The sequence below is a fragment of the Taudactylus pleione genome, unplaced genomic scaffold (genome assembly GCF_031769625.1).
Source record: "Taudactylus pleione unplaced genomic scaffold, aTauple2 ptg000190l, whole genome shotgun sequence".
Lineage (NCBI taxonomy): Eukaryota > Metazoa > Chordata > Amphibia > Anura > Myobatrachidae > Taudactylus > Taudactylus pleione.
Genome location: NW_028284592.1, coordinates 2,881,023 through 2,900,831, shown reverse-complemented (window position 1 = coordinate 2,900,831; position 19,809 = coordinate 2,881,023). Strand labels below are relative to the sequence as shown.

At 41.1% G+C, this 19,809-nt stretch overlaps 1 protein-coding gene across 1 annotated transcript in view; it reads right to left on the bottom strand.

The window, feature by feature from the left end:
• GLIS3 (GLIS family zinc finger 3) overlaps positions 1-19,809 on the bottom strand; it is a 548,195-nt gene that overhangs the window by 88,262 nt on the left and 440,124 nt on the right. Inside the window, 1 exon segment of the mRNA XM_088476633.1 lies at positions 10,984-11,125. Within this exon segment, the coding sequence (XP_088332759.1) occupies positions 10,984-11,125 (142 nt within the window).

Genomic DNA, 19,809 nt, shown 5'->3' with positions numbered 1-19,809 from the left:
GAGTTTGGCCACACCCCCTCCAGTTCCCACCCAGGCCCTTGTCGGCTCTCAACAAGCCCTGTACATACTACAAATAAAAACACAGCCATTTCTTTTGAAATAAGGATTAGATTTATATAGAATATGGTAAATACTATTACTTTTTGTATATATTCTAAGTCAAGTAACTTCCCCTATAAGCTGTCATGAATTTTTTAGCAAATGCCTTATGCTTGTTTAATAGGCCTGTTCTCCCGTGCAATCATGCACAATAAAAGTCAGAATTTTTTTTTAAACTGACATTTTGACTTTAGTATGTTTGCAATATGTGTTATGGCAAAAATGTACTGAATTTGCAGCTGAGCTGAGTTAAGCATTATGTTCCCTGCAGAGACTGATGCCTGTCTACTGACTGAACAAGAACCAGAGAGATTCATCAATGTTAACCAATTGTGACAGATAGAACTACTGTAAATATATTTTATTTATGGACTTTTTTTTCATCTCCAGATCTGCTTCCTTTTAATATAATTGAAGACTTTATTAAGATATACACAAGTAAAATAGCAAAACAAATAAAAAATGTCAACGAAAGAAACTATGACAGAAAAATAATTTACACACACATGGAATCATTAGATTGGCGTCATATTTCTGCACAATGATTTTATATAAAAAAACCATTACACGCAATATATATCTATATAATAATTGTGTAAGGCTGTGCTGGCTCTACAATGCGTGTGCAATTTAGCTCCCAATTCGAGGGAGATAGGACAGACTTGGAAGAGAAGGACCAGCCTCTGGGGTAAGTATGGGAGCGGGACAAAGCGACAGTGCGGGAGGAACGGAGCCACGTGGTCGGGGGTGGGGCCATCGGAGGGGAAACTAAAATGTCATGTTAGCAACCAAATATTTATTTTTATCTTCTTGTGAATGGTATAATCACAAATTAACATTTTGTTCATTTGGGAGTAAAACACGTTTTTAAACATCATAATCACCCAGATAAGTATTTCGCCCATAGTGGTTTAATAATTGTTATTGTGCCTGAATCGACAGTATATACAGTGAAGTTATTTAAAATATCTGGAGGAATAGTTAATACGAGTAAATTGAATTGTATTAACCAATACCAAAGAGCCCATGCATATCATTGAAATATATTAAATGAAAATACAACTACTGGATGGATTACAAATTGATGAAAACCTGCAAGATGTGCACCTTTCTAGTACACCCCTACCACTGTTTTCCGTATATTGTGAATAGCCTCGTTTAGTGCGGAATGAGCTTAGAAACAACAAGTACAGTACGCTGTAGTGACTGATACTATACCTGCTGAGAAACTGGACCACATCTGGCTTAAATGGATCCTGATAGAGTGGTAGGAGTAAGACAGGATTAAAGTGGTCACCAGTCAACACAATTTCCACCAAGAGGCATGTTCAATTCCAGGTGAAAAGTCCCGTACTTTTCGCATGCCGGACTTTTCGCCAACTTCGCTGGTTTTCAATGCGAAAAAGTATCGCACGCATGCTCACTTTTCCCCATATTCAATTACAAATCGGCGAAAACGGGACCCTGCGAAACTGTAGCATGCGAAAAGTATTTTCAGATTTGTGGACCCTGACACCCCCCAAAAGATGCACTGACATTGGGGATAACTCTAGATACCACCGAATAGCCCTGCTGAAGGTATTTGAGGTACTTAAATGTTCTCAATAGCTGCTATTTAGCGTCTTTGCATAAGTGGTGAAGAATAGCATTTTGCAGGTTTTTCTGGAGGAAATAAGTAGTCCCAGCAAATTTGGGGTACCTGAAATGGGAGCTAGCATATTTTTAAGTTGCTAAAGTGAAGTTTTAAAAATCTTAAAAAACCACCTGCCGCAAACACCTGCAAACTTAAAAACACCTGGGGCATACTTGGAGACCCCCCTGGAGTCTATTTAGCTAGTTTTTAAGTTTGTCCCCCAACTTTGGACTTCTTCGCCCCCAAAATGAAAGTACTTTTTTGGGGTGATCTAAAGAGTTTTTTTTTTACTTTTTTTGGATGCAGTTTACCTTTGGAGGACTATCCCAACTCTGCACATTTTTTCGACACCTATTCATAGGCAAAACTTTATCGAAGGTCCCATTGCATTGAGTTTCTGCACCGGCGAAAAGACTTTGAATACGGAATTGAATACGGAGGAAACTTTTCGCAAGGCAAACTTATGTCACTCGCTATACTTTTCTGCAGAAATTGACTTTTCTCACCTAATTGAATATGGCCCCATGTCTAATAAAGATCCCCCTAAAGGAAGACTACATTGGGCCTTATTCACAGTCACACGCAGAGCATTGCATGCTTGTAAATAGATGAAGATTTCTACCTGTAAAATCCGCTTGTAAGAGTAGCTGTCATTTGCACTATCCCTATCCTAGGAGCAAGGAATACGTCTGAAATGAGCAGATCCTTGCTTACTTTTACCTCTGAATAGGCTGCAAATCCATCTACATGCTAATGCTACAGTATATGCAAATGCCCTGTTATTGCCCAGTTACACCTATTTAGCTGCAAGTTGCAAGTGGAGATACGGCTCATTTCTGTGCAACTCGGTCTGAATAGCCCGTAAGATCAGCGGAGATGTGTAAGTACAGTATACCTTGTTTGGCCTCCTGTCTGTTTGCTTTACATGTTGCTCTGAACCAGGCCTATAGGGGGCAATTCAATTCAACGCGAATTGAATAGCGCCGGGAGCGAGCTCCCGGAGCTATTCAATTCAGTGCACTGTGTGGTTGGAGAATGCCCGTTATTGCGCCTATTGCACCTTAACAAGGGTGTTAAGGCGCGTTAACCGGCATTCTCTGACCAAAGTGCCGGGCGCGCGGCTCTTAGCGCCGCGCTAAGCAGACACACAGCTGCGTGCCCAGCCCTTTGGTCTCATTTCTCCACGCATCCCCAGGGGGGTGCAAGATGAAATCCTTAGCGCGACCACACAGCGCGGTGAATTGAATAGCTGCGGGAGCATCCTCCTCCAGCAGCTATTCAACATCGCGTTGAATTGAATTCCCCCCTTAGTGTTTAATAAAAACCTTACAGAGGTGTTACTGATCAGATTACAATAACAATTGCACATTTTATTTCTAACGATAATAACAATTTTCAAATTACAGATCTGTTCAAAACACAAATGGAATGACTGTCACTTTGCCAATGTAAACCTCAAATTCAGAGCCTAAGGAATGCAGTTGCTAATACGTACGCAATTGGTAGATTAATTCACACTGCGCATGCGTACGCTCGCAACCGGGTCGATGGTGGCCCAGAGCGCATGCGCACGACGGAGCCGGCTCTGTCGTGCGTATGCGCAAGACCCGGATAGCGACGGGCACTCCGTCGCTTCGGGTCTCGCACCAAAGGGGGCGTGCTGTCGATGTTGAGTGACAGCACGCCCCCTTTGGTGGGCGGGCTGGGGGGGTGGCTGCCCAGACGGAGGCGTTCCCATGAGAACACCTACCGCTTGGGGGCGGCCCCACTGACACTGACAAGTGATGTCAGTGGGAGAGCTTTCAGCTCTGTTTGAGCCGAAAGCTCTCTGGGGCTTGCGGCCACGAGACCCTACCATTGACCATTGCGACCATCAGCAACCCACAGCAACCCCCAGCAATGCGAGCGGCCAGGAGGCCGCTCCATAAAAAAAAAAAAGACGCCCTGATTCAGAGCGAGCGCTCTGTGAGAGCGTGCGGCTCTGAATCAGGGCCAGTGCACGCAGACTCTTTACAGAGTGATTGACAGTCCGTTTCAATGCCGTTGCAGGGGCATGCATAAATTATGCACTGCGTGGCCATAAGCAGCCATAGCACTGATAGTGTGCGTAGATGTTAGCAAATTCTGAGTAAGGTCAGGGCTTGTGCAAGTGTGCGTCTGGGTCCGATGTCACCGATTGTTTTGCTATGTTGCCCTAGTATATTGATGTCAGTAAGGGAAATTGGGCGTCTTTATGTCAGGCTGTGATCGCAATGTGAATGCAAACATTTAAATATCACTGCTGATATTAGCAACTGAGGTGTGTGTGTATAAGCAGAATTGCCATCCGTAGTGAATCAGGCCCACAGTCACTTTCACATAGTTCTATGCACGTCTTTTGCTTTTACTATTTATTTTTTGGTCCACTCGTTGCTATGAAAACAATTTAGTGACTACTAATCTCTCAGCTATGCATGATATAAAGCAATAGGAAACCTTAGAACAACAAAGTAAAAATGTTCTACATTTAAATTGTTTAAACCAAAGTTCTATTTTTCATATTTAACTCAGACTGATTCAGAAAGGGACATTTCTATCTGAAGTGGTGACTGCTTTGTTCATCGACCCTTTAAAAAAAAAGAAATCACATAAAATAAGATTTTCCTATGCTGTAATAATCATAAAATGTATATCCCTCTCATTTGATGCATAATTGATGAAAAGCTTTAACCACTCGTAAACTGTTATTACCAACTTGTTCATGGCTAACTTGCTCCACCGTACACTTTTATGACTTTTAATGCACGTATGAATTCCAGATCACTCCCGAGCACAGATTTTCTTCTGTTGTGTGATTTATAGTTTTCCTGCAGGGCAACATTTCTTAATAAATGAAACCTTTGTTCAGGTTTATGTCTCTGATTACAAAACAAATATGTAGCACATGGCCCCTGCTGTATAGAAACCGTACGCATAAAATGGCTAACTGAGCAACTGCCCAGGAGCTAGAAGAGACCACTGCTTTTCTGAGTAACCATGGGCCCCTTCACCCTTCATCCATTGCTCCTACACAGTACAAGATTTCATTTTTAAAATTTGTTAAAACATATTTCTTGGAACAGAGGTTCGAATTCAGACTCGTTCGCTAAGCCGCGGACGCACGCTATGGGCGATTGCCACCCGTCTGTGCATGTGTATGCAGCAAAATACGCATGTGCGAACCAGTCACTGCGATCGGGAATTGTGCTCTCGTAGTACACAGACTGGACACTACTTTGAGTGACAGATAGTGCCGTTTGTGGGTGGTAACAGGGGAAGGTGCTTGTGAACGGGGGAGTGGTGCTGGGAACGCAGGCGTGTCTGGGCATCAAAACTTAGTTTTATGGGTGTGCATAATTAGCATGGAAGCGTCATTGTACACGTCACTTGGTTGTATTTCAGCCTGCAGTGATCGCAGTGCTTGCGGTGAGGTAGGGTCTACCTCAAGGGCTGCGTGCAGCTCCGATGGCTCTGATTAATCATATACTTCCTGGAGATGACGTGTGTTAAGAAAGAAAAGTGGGGGTCTTTAGCCGGGCGTATATGTTCGCTCTGCCGTCGCTCTCTAAGACATAGAGGGCGTCCTTACACCAGACAGTGCGATCGCGGAATTTGCATACCCTGCCCCTTTTGGCTGCGAGAGAGCGCAGCTTAGCGTCCGGGTCTGAATCGACCCCAGAGACCACTAAATGAATTTGCCCAATATAAAATTGGAAACTGACCATAGACTTGTGCATGGCCTTGATAAGGGGTATGTATATTCAAAGATGATCATTCACCAAACTGCAATCCCCTGTCTCCCCCTTTTTTGTAAAACTAGTTAACTATAGCAGAGTCATGTACACAGTGGCAGACTGGGGCATGAAGGGGAAAGCAATAATGGATGCCCATAAGGAAGAGTTGCCAGTCACTGGAGGGGGTGTGGCCCACTAAATCGTGCAAAAATGTTGGAATATTTAGGGCACTTATAAACTAAAAATAAAGTCGAAAACTATAAAATTCCTCAAATAAATTTATTTTACTTATAGTTACAGGTTAGTGTTTAGTAGATATGACTACACTCATATGTGGTGTCTAGATCAGCTGCTGGTTAATCCTTCCTATAATGCAGCAATAACTTGTAAGTTGTAGGTAGGGGGTAGTGCAGAGAGGTAGCGGTGAGTATGGACAAATCAGAGAAGTGGTAGGGAGTGGTATAGAGAGGTATTGGTGGTTATGGATGGGTCAGTAAGGCAGAGCGGAGAGGTAATGGTAATGATGTATGGAGGGGTCAGGAGAGTAGTGCAGAAAGGTAATGGTGAGTTTGGAGAGGTCAGAGGGTAGTGCACAGAGGTAGTGGTGAGTATGGAGGGGTCAGGGGAGGTAGTGCAGAGAGGTAGCGGTGAGTATGGAGGGGTCAGTTAGTAGTGATGCGTGGAGGGGTCTGAGATCCTAGTTCTGAAGCACAGAGACCCACCAGAGAATTACCCATCCCCCCAATGGGCCAAATTGACCCTGCAGGATCTGTAGCAGTAGCCAGTAATTGCCATGGCGAGGTAAAGCAGAAAGCTCAAGCTACTTAACCTTGGTGGTCACTCCTTCCACTGCCCAGCTCCTTGGCACACTGTCACTGACGGCAGCACAGATGTGTGACATTAATAGAGGATGTCTGTGGCGCCAGTTGATAGCTGTGGGGAAACAGGCAGCGGGCACATTAAGGATGATGGGCCCCCCTGTCCCCTCCTATGAGCAGCCTTGAAAGAGGTATGTGGGGTCACTGTCTCCCACTCTCTTCTTCTGCTGCTGTGACCATTCTGATGTCCAGGCTAATAAAGACCATGAGGAGGACATGAAATGCAATACAATAAGGTGGACAGACTCTAAGTAAATACATCCTACAGTTAAAATAATTTGAATTAATATATACTAATTCATGTGGTGCACTGTTCACATGCCTAGTTTGACTACATGTTAGATCCATTCCTATCTTCTTTATAGTTGAAAGTAATTACGTCACTGGGAGGGGGCCAACACGTCACTGGGACCAGGATGCAAATCCCACTGCGCAGATTAAGAATGTTCACGACAGCTCTTTTGCAGCTCTGAAGGTTGCAGGGTGCCATTCCAGACAACCAATTACAGGGGTCATCGGGTAGCTACGCTGCTGCCTCCTTGGCTCGCCAGCACTCACTCCTGCCCCCAAGCTACAGCCCTGTTCCAAGCAGCACCTTAACAAGCTGGCCGGACACCCTGTGTTGGCTCCGCCCTGAGTGCATGATGTCATGACGTTGCGCAGAGGGGGACGGGCGATACTAGCAGCGACAGTGCCACCATCAGGGCCCTCCCGTCCAGTGTGACGGCACATGTCGAATACCCCTAGTTATGGCCCTAGTTCCAGGCCACCAGCAAGGGAACACAAAATCCCTCTCCAGGCAGAGAATAACATACAGAGTCAATGGACCTTATTCAGAGGCGGCCGTACGGTCTACGACCGCACGGCCGCCTCAATGTTTTGCCAGTGCGACAGCGCCGGTCGTAGCGGGTCTCTTTCCAAAGGGGGCGAGCTGTCGATGTTGATTGACAGCTCGACCCGTTTGGAAGGCGGGCCGGGGGGGTGGCAGCCCAAATGGAGGCGTTCCCATGGGAGCACTTGCCGTTTGGGGGAGGCCCCACTGACATCACTAGTGATGTCAGTGGAGAGCTTCCAGCTCTGACAGAGCCAGAAGCTCTCCGGGGCTTACGACAAGTGAGACCCTACCCTAGGGTCTCGTCGTACGCCCCGATGGTCGCAATGGTCTCTGACCATCGCGACCATCACCTGAGCGGCCGTTAGAGCTGTGGGTGTTAACCCACAGCCTAACGACCGCAACAGAGGTGGGCGGTCACGATGCAAGTGGCCGCCCAGTTTCTGAGCGACCGCTTGCATCCTCCGCCCGCCTCTGAATGAGGCCCAATGTGTATTATAAGCATAAAGAAGACAAAGTAATCAGTACATGAAAGTAAATGACACAAAAATTCCTTGGCAGAGAAGACTTGTCAGTAGCAAAATTATATAAGGTTAATAAAACTGTGAGACTCCAATCAACATCTGAACCAGAGAGAAGCTGCATAGACTGAATATTGTGAAACAAAAATGTTACAAAATCCACAATAGGGGGTAATAATGTACAATGCGAGCAAATAGGTTTGTTTGCCAAATGACTGGCAATTTTTATTTATTTATTTATTTATTTGTACAAAAAAAAGTGTAACTGGAGAGGAATAGGGGGCTAGAAAAAAATATGATATAAAGAAGAAGATAAGAAGAGAGGAAAAGAGAAAAGAAAGGTAGAGGGGAAGAAAGAAGGTGGAAAGAAAAAAAGAAAAGTGAAAAGGTAGAAGGGCCAGTCAGGGCAATGACAAGCTGTGGAGACTTTAGGTGCAGAGGTGCCAGTAAAATAGGTTTGTGAAACCATTTCTAGAACAGTTGATTTGTGTCGGTCCATACCAGGGGTCTCAGATGTTATGAAAAGAGTGAACAGAATTGTGAAGTAAACTGGAAATTTATTCCATTGAGGTGACAGTCCAGATTATATTATTAACTGCAGAAAGGGCAGGAGGGGAAGGTGTATACCAGGTTGTAGCCAGCTGGGTGTTAATCACATTACATATATGTCAGATTAGTTTATCTGAAGATTTATCAATGATAGGTAGGAGTTTTATGTAATAAAAAACACAAGGGAATTAGAAGGAATTTGAATCAAGGTCCCCTGTTTGATGACAGATCTTCAAAATGTCTGAAGGGGATACTCCCACCAAATGTGTATAAAGATTCCCCGCTGGCCACATTGTCTCCAGCATAACTGGGACCATATACCGTCTGGTATACCATTTATATGAGTTTTCATTAATGGCTACACTGCTTGAAGAGTTAGCGACACGTCGGTGAATGGCTGACCATCCCTCCCTGTCCAGAAAGGAGCCTACATCCGGTTCCAAAGCTAATAGAAAAGATCTGGCCGTGTCTGAAGTGTGTGCCAGCACAGAGTGGTACAGGAGAGATATGGAGCCCTGTCTGTTGGGGCCATATGTGCAGAGACGTTCAAAGTCAGTGAGATGTCTCAGCTTGGGTGCCTAAATCCATATTATCCCTTAAATTTGTATATAAAATAAATGAAGAGAGCGAGGGAGGAAGTAATTATTCTTGAAGAACAGTGAACCAGGAAGGGGCAACTTTCCCCATGATGTGAGAGAATATAGTGACTTAATGTTTTGCCACGGTTACAGGCTATCTTACTGAATTACACAAAATAATGTGGTATGCTCAGGGTCGGCTCTACCATTAGGCAGCTTTAGGCAGCTGCCTTGGGCCCCGGGATCTGGGGGGTGCCCCTGAATCTGCCTATACCAAAATTAAGGATGTCTCCGAGAGAGGCATTCTTCTTGTACTTAATATAGGTGGCAGCTGTGGAACTTTTAAGATGCCACACTTTCACCTGAGGGGCTGGAAAGTGGGTATTATTGAGTGTGTGAGGGGGATGGCGGGGGTCAGTAAGCTGAATTTTTACTAGGGTGCCATGAAACCTTGCACCGGCCCTGGGTATGCTTTCAGAAGTTCATTCTCATACTTTAAAATCTGTAAGCACGTGTTGGCAGAATAGCAACACTAAGCTTTTTATCTGACAATTATGTATTATTGATGGTGTACATTATTTCTTCTGCTGGATCTGCCATTCAAGTCCTATCTATTATCATGCATTATGCTGTTCCTCCTATCATCCCTTTCATTTACTTCCTCACCCCCCTTCTCTCTGTCATATCTTTTTAAATTAATCAAAAATATGTAAATGGAAAAACTGTCTGTGTTCAGTGAAACCATCATAGTAAGAAAATGTTGTCACTTAGATATGGTTTGTGGAGTTGCATCTCTGATAGCTGATGGCCTAAAATGCCTCCTGGATATTACGATCATATTGGACACATTGTACATTAATATCTTTAAACCACAGCAGCTCATCAGATATACTATTGTTCTCTGTGTTCCATATAGGATATTATTAGAGGCCAGAGAGGAGGTCTGTGATCATAAAAGTACTTGGGCTGCAATAATTTATAGTCAGTGGCATATTACTTACAGTATATATAAATATATATATATATATATATATATATATATATGAAAAAGTGAATGATACAGCGACAGGCGTCACTTAGAAAGTGCACAGTGCAATAAATATTTATAAAAAATTATTTAATCAAAAGTTCAAAAGGACACACTAACATGAATACATAAAATAAAAACGCACATATTACATATGACTTAATATGTCAAATTAATATCTAAAAAATGAAGGAGCAAAGATATTAATAATATTAAATGATAACTGAGTTAAAAAACAGATACATAAATCTCAACACCAAGGTGTTGGATTAAAGTGCAAATGGAAAATGGTAAGTATTGCACAAGCCCAATAATATAAATAAAAAACAAATGAACTGAGAATAAGGTTCTAAAAACAGCAATGAGTTCAAAGGTGCTTATCTTAATAACTCAAAGGCAAGCTGTACTCTTGCCTTTGAGTTATTAAGATAAGCACCTTTGAACTCATTGCTGTTTTTAGAACCTTATTCTCAGTTCATTTGATTTTTATTTATATTATTGGGCTTGTGCAATACTTACCATTTTCCATTTGCACTTTAATCCAACACCTTGGTGTTGAGATTTATGTATCTGTTTTTTAACTCAGTTATCATTTAATATTATTAATATCGTTGCTCCTTCATTTTTTAGATATTAATTTGACATATTAAGTCATATGTAATATGTGCGTTTTTATTTTATGTATTCATGTTAGTGTGTCCTTTTGAACTTTTGATTAAATAATTTTTTATATATATTTATTGCACTGTGCACTTTCTAAGTGACGCCTGTCGCTGTATCATTCACTTTTTCCACATTTTCGTTTGGGATTTGCCCCAATCCCTCTTATTGGTATTCAGCTGACACCTCTAGGTAGTGCGTCTCGTTATTTATATACCTTGCACTTTATTCATTTACTACAGTTTAAATTTTCTTTAATACTATATTTACTGTTGTTGGTTGGCGCCATAGCCATCACATTTGTTATATATATATATATATATATATATATATATATATATATGTATATATATATATATATATATATATATATATATGATAGTTTTCTTTACATTCAAGCGATGACATCAGAACATTGGAACATATATCATCTACTGTAGTTTGGGTATCATACCTGGATATACATCATGGACAGGGCCAGGAGACCTTCCGAGTGTGTTCTCTGTGGGATCTTGTGGTGATGTTGCCGGCTGCAGAGGCTGAATTGTGAGACAATCGCTGAGAATTTCTTGGTCAAGCTCTGTTCTCGGTCGTAGCTACAAGAAAGGAAACAATAGAAATCACCTGCTAGTGTAACTACGGCACAACATCAACTCTACAATATTTCAGCAATACAATAAAGTGACATCCATATAGCGATACAAAGGGACTTCACAGTAAAGGCTAGCATGAGCCTAGGTAATTAGTAATAATTTATTTTCCATGGTAAAGATGTTTGTAAGTAGTTCTATGAAATCCATATGTTTTCCCTTTACACAACTAAAACGTCTGCTTCCGATTACCTACTAAGTCTTACGTTTTACTGCTATCAGCTGTAATGGGTATTCATCATGAAATTAGTTGCATGTGTACTCTAGGAACCAAACATGTTGTGAAAGATTTGCATACTTTTATAGAGTAGTCCTGTAGCTCGAGGACTGCCAGGCTCATCATATTTGGCTTCAGTTCAAAATACAGAGCCAACTTGTGTTATCGATCAGTGAATAGAATTTAAACTGTATGTAAACATACACATACCTAAGAAAGGCATTTAACTATTGTGGGCTAATACATGCTAGATAGACTGACAGATTACCATGTGATGCAATTTCACATTGGTTCTCTGTGTGTTTCAAGGAAATGGAGGGTAATATCAAATTATCAGTATTTTACACACTCTATATTGCAATACTCACCCTATGTTGGACCAGAACGTTGGTATAATACCCACCGGACATAAAAATATTATCAAGTATTTATTCATCTCCTGCTACAGGACCAACATAATTTCTTATCCTCAAGAAAGAAAGGATCAATGACATTATAATAGTTTTGCTGGCTTGCCTGAACAAAAGTAAGAGTCGTAGACAATGTTATTCCCCACCCTCCTGGGAATCCATGGGTCTACCCAATAATTTGGGAGTCTCCCGTATGTTACAGGAAATACAGCAAGTATGAGCTTCACTTAATGTAGACTGTCCTCACTACAAATATCATGACTACTCTCTTTGGGAGAAGCCTCCACAAACCAGAATTGCACCTAAATGTGCAGAGGCTGGTGCACTGCACAAAGTGTAAATGTCATATCAAAAATCCAACGTCCAGACACTATTAAACCAATCAAACCTTTAATTACGTAACACATTTGTGCTTTTTGACTATAATACTACTTGGTTTGTATATAACTATGATGGGTTAGTCACACTTTTGTTAGTCACTTTAGTGACTAACAAATTGACACAGACCCTTCACCCTGCCTACTGAATGGAATTACTTCTTAAACAGCCCACACACTTTAGATATCCTTGTTGCCAATTTACAAGGTACCAGGTCACCCTAGGCTTCTAGAAGAACATAATAGGATCTTCTTTTGAACGTGCGCCATACAGTATTTACCTACTTTTAAAAAAGCATTTCAGGGATATTGTGAAAGCAACATCTACAGTATGAGAGTGCTTTAAAGTGGACGTGTACTGCTACATCTGAGAGGCTTGTCATAAAATTGATTTAAATCCAAATGTAAATGAGCCCCAAAGCAGTTAGTAAGATCTACTTGTAGATGAAAACACACTGATACTTTTCAGAAAATGCATGTAGCCATAGGGATCATTGTGCCTTATAACCAATGCAGAGAACTGATATCAATGATCCCATCTGAATGTATAGATCTCTGTTTTTTATATATATATGTGACAGCTTCATAATGGGGTAAGGTGCAATCAGGGAGATTGCTAGACTCTTCAGGTAGTCAGGGAGATTGCTACTATTTCAGGAAGTCTCCCTGACAATCAGGGAGTTGGCAAGTCTGACGTGCGCTGGTCTGGTGAATGTACAGTAGTCTTCGTTGGAGCTTCTCTGAGCATGCATTAAATCCATGCATATTCAGCAAAGGCGACTCCTCTGCTCATGTGAGAGCAGTGTGGGAGTCTGGGAGCCTACAGCAGCGTAGTGTTCCACATTATGTAAATACTTTATCTCTATTTAAGTGGCTTATTAATCCTTGGTTTTATAAATCACAGATAAAGTATTAAGCAGGGTATGTGGCTGAGTAGAGTGCCACACTGATGAGGGTGCTGCCGTAACACAGCCCGGCACGCAACGCCACTGCAATCAGTGACAGTGATTCACTGTTACAGTGTCTGTGCCACTCATTTGGTTCCCCGCTGTGCAACTGTTCAGAGGATGCTTGCCACTGCTCCGCCTCCTAGAGGCATGTAAGGGCAACGTGATGTCATGACATTATGTCGCAAACATACTGACTGGGAGTTAGAGCCGTCTGAGAAGCTATTGGCAGGTCGGCAGTATAAGAACTATAACATCCCTATCAGTTTAGTCTGCTGGAGCTGGTGGGGAGGGGAGAGGGGTGCTGTGCTGTGAGGGGAGAGGGGTGCTGTGATGAGCTGTGAGGGGAGCAAGGTGCTGTGTTGTGAAGGGAGAGGGGTGCTGCGCTGTGCACTTAATGGGTTATTTTTATCAAGTGCACTCCTGCGAGACGTGCAAATCATTTGTAAAAGCCTATTCATTCGCTGCACCCACAGCAATGTCGCACATCAATTCAACAGTACGTGTCCTGGGGGAAGTGCGTAAAAGAGTTAGTAAATAACCCTAAACCCCATATAAGTGACAAATACGATTGGATAACAGTATAGAAGGCTGTTAGTGGCCATAAGCAAAATATTTTAAGGTTTTAAAAGGTAACACATTTTTTACCAGTGGAAAAATTATAGTAAGTGTTTTTCACCAAAATAAAACATCTAGATTATTTTGAGGCACAGAAAAATGTCTGCAGCGTCCTATCATTTCATCCTTCTAGTGTGTACGCTCAATAGCGTAACGTGGTTTTACAGTAGTTGATTTTAAGCAAGTTTAAAAAATATTGTGAAAAAAAATACTTGTAACTCCTATTGCAAGTTTAAAAACTCCTTTATCATCTATACAACACCCCAGAAAACATGTGCCACATAATTCAAACCTTTTTTGACCTATCTAGAGAAAATCACTTAAAAATTTACGTTATCATTGGCCAGATTATACAATTTAAATTAAATGCCTATTTAAATGCTCAACATTTGCACCTTTAAGTAAAGATTTGTCTCTACACCTACTCAGGGACTGCAAATTAAAATCCATGTTAACTCTCATAGAAACCTATATTATCTTAAAGCTGTAATTTGACCCATGGTAATGTGCATTAACGGCAAATCTATTTATTTAGTTTCTTATATAGCGCAGCACATTCCGTTGCGCTTTTAATTGAATTTGGACCGTAATGTTAGCCACACATACTCAGATCTGATTTGTCAATGGTGATTTTTGGTAGTGATCCACATTGTGATGAGGTCATGTGGCCTAGTACTTTCTGAATCTGTGCAATTTGTCCCGTGTGTGGCCAAACTGCTCACAAATGGGTAGCACAGTGGTTTCAATTGCTGCTTCATAGTACTTCAACCATGGGCTCTATTACAACTAGGACACTATCTGCTGGCACTTTTTATGTTCTCCTCATATTTACGTGGATTTCCTGTGGGTGCTCCAGTTTTCTCCCACAGGCCAAAGATGTACTGGTAGGCTCATTGGCTTGCTTGTGTGCCAATCATAACAGTGTAAATAAAGCTTTCTCTATGTTTTGTTAGCCAATATTTAAAAAAGATCAGTGTGCACAATCTTTGCATTACTCAGTAGGGATCACTGTCAGCCTTGCAATCCTCCACCATCATAATTTGAGGGATAAACAATTAATTTGTAATCTTTTACATTGATTTGGGTGGCAGTTCTAATGCTTCCATTGTGGCACATGCTGTGTCAATCTTTTCACAAAGGGTTAAGGACCAATTCATGTGTATGATTTATAAGAAAATCCCTGTGGCACTGAAGGGATTATACAGCACATCTGCTGCATGGTACTCTACATAAATCTAGGAATTTCAGTTTGTAAAACAGATAATTGAGAGCATCCATAACATGATGTTTTTGGCATGCCTGAGGTTATAGTCAGCTTCTTTTAGATACAATGCACATGCACCAAGACAAGCAATATATGCATAGATATTGTCGCTAATAGCTGCCATACCTAATTATTTTGCAGAAAGCCATTGCTTAAGGGGGTGTAGTAGGTATTACCGCTGGCCGCATGGCCGGGGGTTCAAATCCCGACAGCAGCAGCCCGGCAAGGGTGAAGATCCCGATCGTCCCTAAAGTAACCTAATTCTACCCCCTAACCCTCCCTTAGGGGTGCCTAACCCTAACCTCCCCCTCAAGTGCCTAACCCTAATCCCCCCTCTAAGTGCCTAAACCTAACCCCCCGTTCCCGGCTGCCTAAACCTAAGTCCGCCGGGGGGGGCCTAACCCTAACCTCCCCCCGGGGGTGCCTAACCCTAACCCCCCCTTCCCCTAGCCTAAACCTAACCCTTCCGAGGGGGTGCCTAACCCTAAGTCCCCCCGGGAGCCCTAAACCTAACCCTCCCCCCCGGCGCCCGGCTTACCTTTGTTCGGTATGCCGGGCGTCGGTCTTCCGGCGTATGGTTAATGACAGGCGTCGAGTTTTCGACGCCTGTCATTAGTACCACGCCGGGATTAGAGAGTCTGGAAGCCGGCAGTCGGCATTTAGACCGTCGGCTTCCAGACTACATCCCATTTAAGGGCTTCATTTATTGGTGCCATGTTTCCAATGTGATTGCAAATGGTATGTAATTGTTCTAGCCAATGAAGATTATCAAATAAAAGGAAAAATAAATAAGTTCTACCTAGATTCCAGGAACAGTATTCAACTACATGTTACTTCTCAATGGTCTATTGTGCAGCATGGCATTATGTAGTATTATTGAGTTTCTGTACCATTTATTTATGCAATATTAAAATATTTATTTTCATTTTCCATCCAAATTGTGGCTTTTTTGAATTTACAATAACATGTGTTTAAAGGATTATTAAAATTAATAAAATACCATTCGGAATAAATACTTAACAAAAGTCACATTTTTACTATTTTATTTTTCCTACTTAGCTATTATATCCAGTAATCATAGTGTAATTGTGCAAAACATGTGAACACATTTTCCCTTTCTCCTGTCATGTAATTACAGAAACAATTTGTATAGAGAAGAGCAGCAGAACTAAAACAGCCAGAACCATACTTATCTACATATAATTTACATATAATCTGTAAATGTAACTAGCATATGTCAATACCAGCGTAATGATGTTCTCTCATTTGACCATTACAATTTAAATTAACTATCCATGGAATAGAATAGTCTTGATAACCATTTATGAACATAATTTATAAGTCCAGCACTTGGGAACTCCGTGGCACTTTACAAATATAATCAACCATAATAAATATAAATATAATAATACTGTCTTCTATACTTTAACCCAATTAAAAACTAGATGTTTGAATAAGGTAAATATTTTCTTCAACATAGATTTTTGTGACTATTGTGCTTGCCTGATCTATCTGTCTGTATGTACTAAATTTACAGCCGCTGCTAACATCACTCAGCATGAAAGTGCTATAGTTAAGCTGAATACAACTAATTATGAGAACTGTATCACATAAACTGTTTCCTAATACTGAAACCTCCCAGTCACTCCATTTGTATGATCACATGTAAGCAGGATGACATGAGGAAGGGCCTTTATCATGTCTGTGTACAGACTGACAGACAGACCCAGTGTTTGTAGACCATCTGCAACATAAAAATAAAAACTGACTAGTTTTTGAACTGTCTTATTAGCTGTCTTAGTTATTAGCCACAATGTTACATCATGAGATGCATTGCCTCACAAAAGTATTCAGACCTTTGAACAATTCTATAATGTTACTGCATTGCAAATCCCACACTGACATTTTTGCTCTTTGTGATCATTTATTTCAAATCACTCAAACTTAAAATATATATTTGTTTAAGATGAATGTCTAATGTTACAGAAACGTCTTAAAAAAAAAAGATGTTTGAATAAGTATTTAATCTCTGTGTTGTGGTATGTTACACTGGTGAAAAAGTAATGCAAAATGACGGCACAAATACCTTACTATTGGCCTCTACCAATGACTCATTAAAATAAATACCACAGTCTTTGAATAAAAGAAAAAATACATAGTTATGAAATTATTATTCAGGTTGTGAATCTGGAGAACAGTTATGAAAATGAGGATTAAAGAGCATTGTAAAGGAGCTAGAGATAACATAATACAAATGCATAAAAAAGAAGGGCATGAAACAATATCCAAGTGTTTGGATGTCACAGTGAGCACTGTTGGTTCAATTATCTAAAATTAGAGACTGGTAGGAAAGCTACAAAGAGGCCAACAGTCATTTTGCAGCAGTTACAGAGCTCAGTACTGGAAACTTGTGTAATGGAGTAACAGTCAACACTAGCTATTAAGTGGCTCTATCAAAACCCTGACTCAATGTAACTGAGAATCTGGGGAATTATCTCACAACCTGAACAACCTAGAACAAATCTGTCTGGTAGGATATGCCAAAATCAGTCCTGTATAGTCCAAAAAGCTGGTACATACTTTACTTACTCCAATATCTATAATGGGTGCAAGGTTAGTGGTGCACACTGGCCCCTGCACCCAGGGGGGCCCGCACTGCACGCCCTGCACCCATACTTTCTAATACTTACGATTCTGAAGTCCCACACCGGCTGGAGAGGCGCTACACAGAATGCCTGGAAAATGGCAGTATGGAAATAGCCGGGAAAATGGCTGCCATGCCATTTTCCCGGTGTCCTGCGCATGCACAGTAGACTCTGGGCACAGACTAGTGCTTGGAGTCTACTGAACCTGACAGTGCGCCGCGGCCGCCGGAGAGAGAGGAGGGGGCCCCAGGCGGTGAGTGAACACAGGCCCCCTCCTCTCTAAATACGCCCCTGTCCCAATATGATGTTATTGCTAACTAAACCAACTGTGACACTGACATCCAAACTCTAGCATATTGTTTTGAGCACTTTCTTATTTGTATTAATTTCTTCAATTGTATTTGTATTATTTTAACTGTAACTTCTTTTGGATGCTCTTTGGTCTTCATTTCCACAGCTATCCTTTAGATTCACAAACCTAGTAATGATTCCTTAACCGTGGAGGTTTTAACAAAGAACATGTTACAGTTATTGTAATGATTCAGTGATCCAGGTCATGTGTAAGGCAATGGTGTCCTACTTTGGGACTTGTTTGTTACCAGTATAAACACATAAATCACATGGGGTTTAAGCCAATCTACATGCAGGCTATGGAAAATTATCGCATTCTAGGGGAGGGGGGGAGGTGGCGTACATATGTTATTCACAATGAGAGACCGCTTATGACTGGTTGCCCGTCTATGATGTAGGTGGGCTTATGAAAGGTTAACTCATTTTACCACCTCATTATCAAGCAGTCTGCTTGGAAGATAAATAGCAGCTACACTAAAAAAGGTTCCATATATTAATTGTTATTTTAAAGGGGGGTACTTATTAGGGGGGGTTACCATGGTCCCCACTGGCAAGATAACTGTGGTTTGTTGCTACAACTACTTCTTCCTCTTTGGTGTGTTTTGTGCAGGGTTTTCCTGCAGTTTGTGTAATCACAGCGTAATATATCTAGTAGCTTGTTTTTTATGTAAAAAATTGTGATGGTGATTTGTGGCATATTGGGTTTAAAAGGCAATTTCTGCCACAAATTCATGGTGATTTTGCTTTGAAATCGCCCAAAATCATGCCAAAATAACAGAAATGTAATTAATAAATTTCTCCCAAGGTTTCTGGAAGATCTGTGCTGAACAATGATCCCTACTACACTTTTATTATGACTACTGCATTCTTAAAAATACACTTCTTCTGAACATATTTAAGCAATCTTTAATAAACTACTTTACTTTCCATAAAATACTCAAAAAGAGCAGAAATACAACTTACATGATATAATTAGCATAACGTGTTACACAAAGTTTCATTTTGGGTATGTAGGGGTTAAATAAAAGCTTCAATATATGAAATAACATTTTAAAAAGCATTTAATTTTGCAACTATTTTTATGAGCAATAGCTGAGCTTGTTTATTCTTCTAAGGTTTTTATTCAACCTGCTTTCCAAGTAAGCAAAACATTACAGCTAAGATTTTCCATAGCAAACCATTTTACACATAGACTTTTATTTTTCACTAAGGCAGCTGCCTCGCAATTAATTTGCTTTACCGTTCTCCCAATTTGTAAGTAGCTTACACGGGATGTTTGTGTTTTCCCTACAGCAACCAGACAAAAAGAAAACAGGCCTCTGCAAAGCCCCACTCTGTGGACCAGTGAATAGCTGTCTTATGCGGCAGATAATTCTTTCATCTTTCTAGCATGCCCTCTGAATATGGTAATGGCTAAGTAATGCTGCAGTGATCTGGTAGAGGACCAAGAGTGAGGCAATTATTCCTATGTTAATTAAATATATTCATAGTCACCGGTTGTTTGGTAACAGGAGGTTAGCTTTCCAAAAGAGACATTTTATTGCAGGTAAACTTGAAATGTATGATTGACAGGCTTACAGCATTTGAATTAGCCCTAGCTTTCATAAATCCCAAGATCACTGAATCATTAATAGGTAAAAAACTCATTCATTGGCTTATGCAGAGATACAAGGCTGCATGTAATTAGCTGTTTTTTCCCTAATCACATTAGCTACGGGTCACTGTAAAAAAGCTTATTTAGGTTTGTCCTACAAGCAGCTTATGTTTTATTTTCAGCAGAGCTGCTACTCCCATATTAGAT